Source organism: Melanaphis sacchari, unplaced genomic scaffold (genome assembly GCF_002803265.2).
Source record: "Melanaphis sacchari strain LSU unplaced genomic scaffold, SCAv2.0 Contig22_pilon_pilon, whole genome shotgun sequence".
NCBI classification, from domain to species: domain Eukaryota; kingdom Metazoa; phylum Arthropoda; class Insecta; order Hemiptera; family Aphididae; genus Melanaphis; species Melanaphis sacchari.
In genome coordinates, this window is record NW_020271107.1 from 2,825,791 (window position 1) to 2,832,976 (window position 7,186).

The 7,186-nt window shown below is 24.7% G+C and overlaps 1 protein-coding gene across 2 annotated transcripts; it reads right to left on the reverse strand.

Annotated features, from left to right (window-relative positions):
• Positions 1–1,403: 1,403 nt before the first annotated feature.
• LOC112594362 (vesicle-associated membrane protein-associated protein A-like) lies at positions 1,404–5,846 on the reverse strand. Of its 2 annotated transcripts, XM_025339119.1 has the most exons (7): positions 5,195–5,846; positions 3,028–3,180; positions 2,694–2,809; positions 2,391–2,501; positions 2,216–2,329; positions 1,977–2,149; positions 1,404–1,714 (listed from the first exon to the last, which is right to left on the reverse strand). In XM_025339119.1, coding segments are annotated over exons 1-7 (729 nt in total). In that variant the 5' UTR covers positions 5,256–5,846; the 3' UTR covers positions 1,404–1,713. The 2 variants fall into 2 exon arrangements, with proteins under 2 accessions (XP_025194904.1, XP_025194903.1); XM_025339118.1 differs by lacking the exon at positions 1,404–1,714 and having other exon boundaries at positions 1,773–2,149.
• Between the last annotated feature and the right edge of the window lie 1,340 nt (positions 5,847–7,186).

The following is a 7,186-nucleotide window of genomic DNA, read 5'->3' on the forward strand; positions in this document are numbered from 1 at the left end:
TTTATTATCATCTTAAAATATATTAATATTTTACACATTTATAATTTACTTAAAAATTAAATTACAGTAAAAATCCAGTAAGAGAATAACATATTGTGTTCATAGATTAAAGTTTGATAATAAATCAATTCTCTTCAATATTTAGGTAACTACACAAAATTTGAACTGCTGAATGAACATTATGGCATATTAAGCATTAGTAAGATGCAGACAATTAACGCAGGTAAGACGTCTACTTTTAATAATATAAATTGTAATTTATTTAAAAATGAAGGTGTTCGTAGAAAATAAAAAATTAAGCCAATAAACAGTATTTTTTTAATAATGAATTATGGTTAACATCTATAAAATTTGACAATTTATTTTAAAATTATAGGACACCATACATTTCCATCACCTCTACTAAGTTAGATTAGTCGTTTACCTTACAAATATACAAAATAGTATATTATTTGTGTTATTCAGTTTTAATTTGATGTTATTATGCTATAATATTAGAATAAATTAACTTTATCTAATATCAAACTTAAAGTTAAGTTTATGCCATTGTCTATATTAATCTCTTGTTTTTTTTTTTTTTTTTAACCATATTTTAACTTATAGGTGAGAATATGTAAAATATTAGAATTTAATGCTTATTAATCGGTGCTCACTTAAAAATTAAAATATTGTAAAAACCAAATGAAAGAAAAACAATAATGATTTTACCCATAATTTTAATAATTAACTTTAATATTAAAGCTATAGACATAAAATTAGTAATGCTGAAATAAAATTTTTATATTGTCTGTTTGTAAAATAAACACAATAAATTTGGCTGTGTATATTCTCTTATTTCTCTTAATGAACAATGTTTCTAAGAACCAAACTATTTAGATGATAGAACAAATTATTGTCCCTAGTTTTTATTATGTTGAAAAGTATAAATTTTAATTACTTTAACTGTAATTTATAACACATTACTCATTAATAATACAAATATATTTGTCATATAATATTAATTATGTTTCCAATTAAAATGTAAGTCATAAAGTTTTTCAAAAATATGTACAATAATTATTGAATTCAAAATAATGTATTAATATTTGGTACATTTTAATCACTGTTTAATAATTGTTAAATTTGGACATAATTACGTTAAAAATGTAAATATTAATCAAACACTAAATTCATGCATATGTAATTGTATTGTATAATATGTACATCACACATAATTTAGTTTAAAACAATGATTTATATTCTATAGACTTATAATAATTCATATTATTAAGTTTTTAATTATTTTGTTTTATTCACTTTGGTAAATAACAAAATGTTTTTCTTAATATGAATATATTTTAACAAAAATATTTAAAAAAGTAATAAAAAGAATAAGAGTAAAATCCAATAAATAAGAATTTGATATTAATACATACAAGATTACAATAATTTATTATTAAAAAATAAATACAAACAGTTGGAACTGACAGATAAAACACATGTTTTAGAATAAAGATAATACATTTTGTTTGTATACAATATTAGTCTATTAGAAAAAGATAGAAAGAGAGAATAACAGTAATCCAATATATTTAGCTGTTAAAGATATTTACCATTTTAAAAATTCAAACAAACTAAAAAAAAAAAAAAAATAACTTTCACAGAAGAAATAAACAATAACCAAATAAACTTCAACTAATTACCTGCACCATAACGGGTTTATAAGCTAATTGATCTGTGCATAAAGAAATATTTTTTCAAATTAATATGCGCATGAATAATTATAGGATATTGGATTATAATTAATGATGGCAACTTAATTATATAAGTATATTAATGTTTTTTTTTATGGACCTTAATAGATAGGACTATGCACAAAGAATTTGCATTAAAAATTTGAAATACAACTTTTTGCTTTTTGTTTATAAATTAATATTATATATTTATTTTCAAATTAAAATTTTTTCCTTTTTAAAAGTAAAATTAAAATATCTTACTAAAATACATATTTTCCAGCAATAATACCCAACAATGCTACTACTATCGCTAGGCCAACCATCAGAGTGATATTGGCATTTCTGTTTTGCATATCCAAATGCTGACTACCACCAACAGAACGTTTTTGAGATTGCTGGTGTTTGAATTCATTTTTAAGTTGCAATAATTCTTCCTATAAAGTATAAAATTAAATTAAAAAAATTAAATTTAAATAATATCATTAAAATATTATTCTTACTTTCAATTTCATATTTTCTTGTCTTAAGATTGTCTCTTCCTCACGTAACTTTTTTATTACTCCAGTAGTTACTTTTTCTATCTCTTTTGCTACAGGATCTGTTTCTGGTACAGCCTGTTAACATTTAATTAAAAGTTATTAATTTTGTTGAATAGAACTAATTAAAATAATTTACCGTGGTATCTTCATGAATGTTTTTTGATTCTAATAACTGTTCAACTGTAGGCATTTCAAACGAGCATTTGAGTTTAGAATCCATTATTCTACCTTCTTCAATATCTCTCCACTATAATAAAATAAATATTTATTATTATTTAAATTATACATAATGTTTTAAGTAAATTACAAATATAATCTAAAAAAGTAAAAGAAAAACAATATTAAATTTATAATATTTTAGTTTTTTTTTTTTTAAATTGATTAAATTATTTTGTTATTATTTTCTGACTTAAAAATTGTTATGAAACATAGAAGTAACCTGAAAAGTTTTGCCATCTTCACCATAATCAGCAACAGGATCGATAATAACAGTCTGTACCAAAAACTTGTGTTTATTTCTCTCATTGGCATCATAGTCGAATGGTTGCAATATTACTGGATAACAAATTCATAACACACACGAACAAAACGCAAGTTAGAACAATCATATAGAGGAAAAATATTTTTAAGGTTCATTAAAATATTATAAAATGGTAAATAAGCTTGATAATAAAAATTAATCGGACAAAAAGGAAACAAAATCTAAAAAAAGATTGTTAATTTAAAGATGCAAATCAATAAAAAAAAAATTATGTATATTTCTTTATAGGTACCTGAAATTTCTGTCTTTTCTTTAGGAGCAAGTTCACCACAATTTGGTCTTACACAATAACGCTTAGGAGCAGTAGTTTTTATTTTGAAAGCCACTTTTTTTTCACTTGGATTTTTCAAAGACATTATTGTTTGCACTGGTTCAGTAAATGGACCTAAGAAAAAAAAACCATGTAAATGTTGTAAATCACCCATTTTAAATTTTTAGAAAAATAAGTTGTTAAATATATTATATAAGTGCATATGGTGACTTTAATATATAATATAAATTTTATATCAATTTATAATTAAGTAAAAATTTATTTAATCAAAAGTCCATAAAGCTTTAAATTTGTTAATTTAAACCTATTTCATTATCTTTAAGCAATATTTATTTGAAACATAAATGTTGTTAGTTAATATTCTACTGTAAAAATTTTGATCTAATAGTTTAATATATTTTAATAATCTTAACATTTCTATGATTCATATTAAATAATAATTTAAAATAAAAATAGCCATGCTTATTTTATAAGCCTATATCAAAACTTAAAAGATTTTTAGGACAATAAATGTTTAGAACCACTGCCTTATGTCATTCATTAAAAATGTATGATAAGATAAAAAAAATAAAACAATAAAGAAAATTATTGTTGCTAATAAAATATCAAATTTATTATACACCTTTCTAACTGTTTTTATTATGACTCCTAAATTTTAAATTATACTACAAATTAAAAATTAAGTATATTCTTAAGTTATGTAAGTATATAACAAGGTAGATTTTAAATTTTGTTCTTAGTTATTGAGCGTTTATTAAATATAACAGCAGGAATGTAAATATTTTAACTGTGATCATATAGTTTATAACCCCATAGAATTACATTGCTATTATTAGGCATATAACAACACTTTAGTTAAAAAAAATATTTTTTATTATCATTAAAAATTAATTATATTGTATTTGGTAGCTTGGTATTTGTCGTATTTACAGAGGAATAATTCTTAGTCCATTTCTTAAATTATTGATCATATAACTATTAATGTGTTGTCTACTATAAATAACCCAATTAAAAAATTATATAAATATATTGAAATTTTAATTTGTAATCTAATGTTTTTTGTAACATTTTTATTTAAATTCTACTTAGGTACTTTTTAAAAGTATTTTAATGATTTATTTTTTTTAACTGTTTTGTATGTTACACTAATTTTTTATAAAATTTAAGTATATTTTGCAATTTCTAATATGACCAATGCACATAAAAATATATAATTGCTAATAAAAATTGATTTATATAAATTTTAAATTTAAAAAAATGTTGTATAGAAAACCAACATTAAATTAGAACCTATGTTAGATAGGTACCTATATTAAGTTAAAATGTCAGTTATGAAAAAAATAAAATTAACTTAGTTACCTACATACTTTAAAAATTATTATTTTATTTAGTATAAATATTTCTAATTAAAAACTTAATTTACTAATAATATATTGATGTAATCTCTCTTGTTTTAGTTTAGACCTTACTTATCACAATTTAATAATGGTACACAATCTCACAGTTCAAATAATTTAGTAGATAATGCAAATATCAATGAAAACATTAATTTTAAATTTGTTTTTGTAATGATTAGTTAAGTAGGTATTATTAAATAAGCAGTACATTTTACCCACTAGGAAGATCAAAACAATGAATATTAATTTAAAACTTTTGTAGTAATTTAAACAGAAACTACCTTCTACAAAAAAGTAAAGCCACATTTTTGTTAATCAAAGATACAATGTAAAAAAAAAAAAAAAATAGAAACACAGTAATTAGTATTTTTGATTTTAACATGAATAGACGTCATATAACAAGTTGATATGAAAACTATTAACAAGGGTGGTGATGTAGTATAAATGGAAATAACAGTAATCAATAGAAAAGTAAAATAAAAAACAAATAATAGTGTGGTAGACACCAAGTCAACAAACACATATCAAGTAGACTAAGCCAAAGTGTTAGACTCCGAGGTATCTACTTCTAATGTAATATGTTTCTCAGTATATACAACTACATAGCTATAAGGGTTTTGAATGTTTATAAAAAGAGGTATCAGAATAATTCTCTTCCAAAATGTCCCAAAACAGTACACACATACACACATAGATCCACTATCATCGGTTTTGTAATGAATATTACTAACCTTTGAATTTGAGCTCGTACGGCGGTTCGATGAATAGAATCTGTTCAATTTTTGACGACATGGTTTGTTGCTCGGGTCGAGTGATATCAAAACGGTGGTAAAGCTTTCGTCAACCTTATGTTCGCAGATGAGAATGTACCGGAGAAGGTGGCGACGATGGTGGCTGCTGCTGTTATATTGCTCAAGTCGCTAAGCCGCTGTTAAGTGATAGCCGATATGAGAGTTGGTTAACACACACACGCGCGGGCGCGAACCGCAAAGGAACACGCACACAAACACAAGACTCACACACACTCGCGCGAACGCTGCAAACGTCGCGGGGCGCACACACACACACACACACACACACACACTTACACGCACGCACACACACCGCACATACACAACAAAAATAACGGAGGTGGACAAATGACCGACCAGTGGACCGTATGTCTGTAAGTCAGAGCAGAACGTCGTCGGTTTGACGGTCGGAATTCGAAACACTGTCGAATGGCAGACGTTAAGAGACGCAAGACCGAAAAATAAATTGAAAAAAAGAAAACCGAAAATTGACTGTGGTCTGTGATAGTATGGTTGACTAGAACACAAGTGTCAAGTTGCAGAGGCCTAAGCTGAGCCGTAAAGCCCGTAGAGAAAAGCTTGATGATTAAAAAAAAAAAACAATAATACAAGCAGAACCGTCTGTTTAACTGGACTGGAACACCATTACACCAGTAGCAGCAGCTGTTGCTATGAGGTTATGAAAAACCTGTAGTATACCACAACCGTGGTCATACAACATTACCTCCATGTCTGTTGACTTGATATTGGCGGGCTTGTCGCAAGCTGTGAGCGATAAACTTTAGTTCTGTAGTTACACTTATACTTACCTCGTATCGTAATTTGTAAAGATGTTTTGCTACGATGTTTTTTTAAAACGTATTTCAGTATTTTGCTGATGTAGGTACGTATAAATATCGTTTTCATATTGAATACAATTTAAACTAGACTAAGAATTAATGTACTCATTAGTATATTTTTTTTCAACTCCAATATTATTTCTCATCATTTGTTACAGGTACTCGTAAATTTATTTTCTAGTGATCTACGTGCAAAGATGGACATTAATTCAGGTGTCTCATAGCCTTTTAATAAGGCAATTCAACATTTTCATTATTTAACAGTAAAATAGTGAACTCCAATAGGTAGGTACTATTATACTATAGACGAGTAATAAATAATAATAAATTTTTAAATTTATAAATGTACAATATGTATACTTTTTATTTATTATTATTATTTATAATCTATATACACTATTAATACAATAAGTAAATTAATTAACTTTGTAGTTTGTAAAAGACTTGAAAAAACACAAGGGAAGGGAGCATCCATCAACGCTACTTCCAAATGTGTTTATCCTATTAATTTTTAAGTACATTAATGAAAACCCATTATTTATGATATATAAAAAGTATTTAGAAGAATTAACTTAATTTGTACGTACATTATAACAATAAGTATAATTTAAAGCCAATGAACTTATAAACAATGCGATAAAACAAATATATATATATAAATTCAAGGTGTTCAATTGTTTTATGTATTATAGTATGTAGGATTTAGTTACAAACTAAGTATCTACTGTGGTCTAAGTTTAAATTTAGTATATCATTAATTCAATATGTAATTATTATTATTATTAACATTGTCTAATTTAATTAGTAAGTTTTTACTATTAACTAATTAGTAATTATAGGAGTTATACTGATAAAACCGAAATATCAAATAAGAACCGATTCAGCTTATCTACTGGAGACGGTTTTATGTTGCTTCTTTTTGTTTATTAGCACTTTTAGCAGTGTGGCGTTTATTACTATAGTACCATTTAATATTTAAGTTTTATTCTTAAAATCAAATATGAAGAGGAAATAATTTTTATTTGTTTAAAAATGTTAGTAATTTAAATTATATGTCGCATAATATTAGGTTCAGGTATCAATTAGTGCTAAA

Excerpts from the sequence above, each read along its gene's own strand:
- LOC112594362 (XM_025339119.1), bottom strand. The coding sequence starts at position 5,255 with ATGTCGTCAAAAATTGAACAGATTCTATTCATCGAACCGCCGTACGAG. Across the intron at positions 3,181-5,194 it reads GTACGAGCTCAAATTCAAAG|GTCCATTTACTGAACCAGTG; the intron begins GTTAGTAATATT and ends TTTTTTTCTTAG. Across the intron at positions 2,502-2,693 it reads AAGATGGCAAAACTTTTCAG|TGGAGAGATATTGAAGAAGG; the intron begins GTTACTTCTATG and ends ATTTTATTATAG.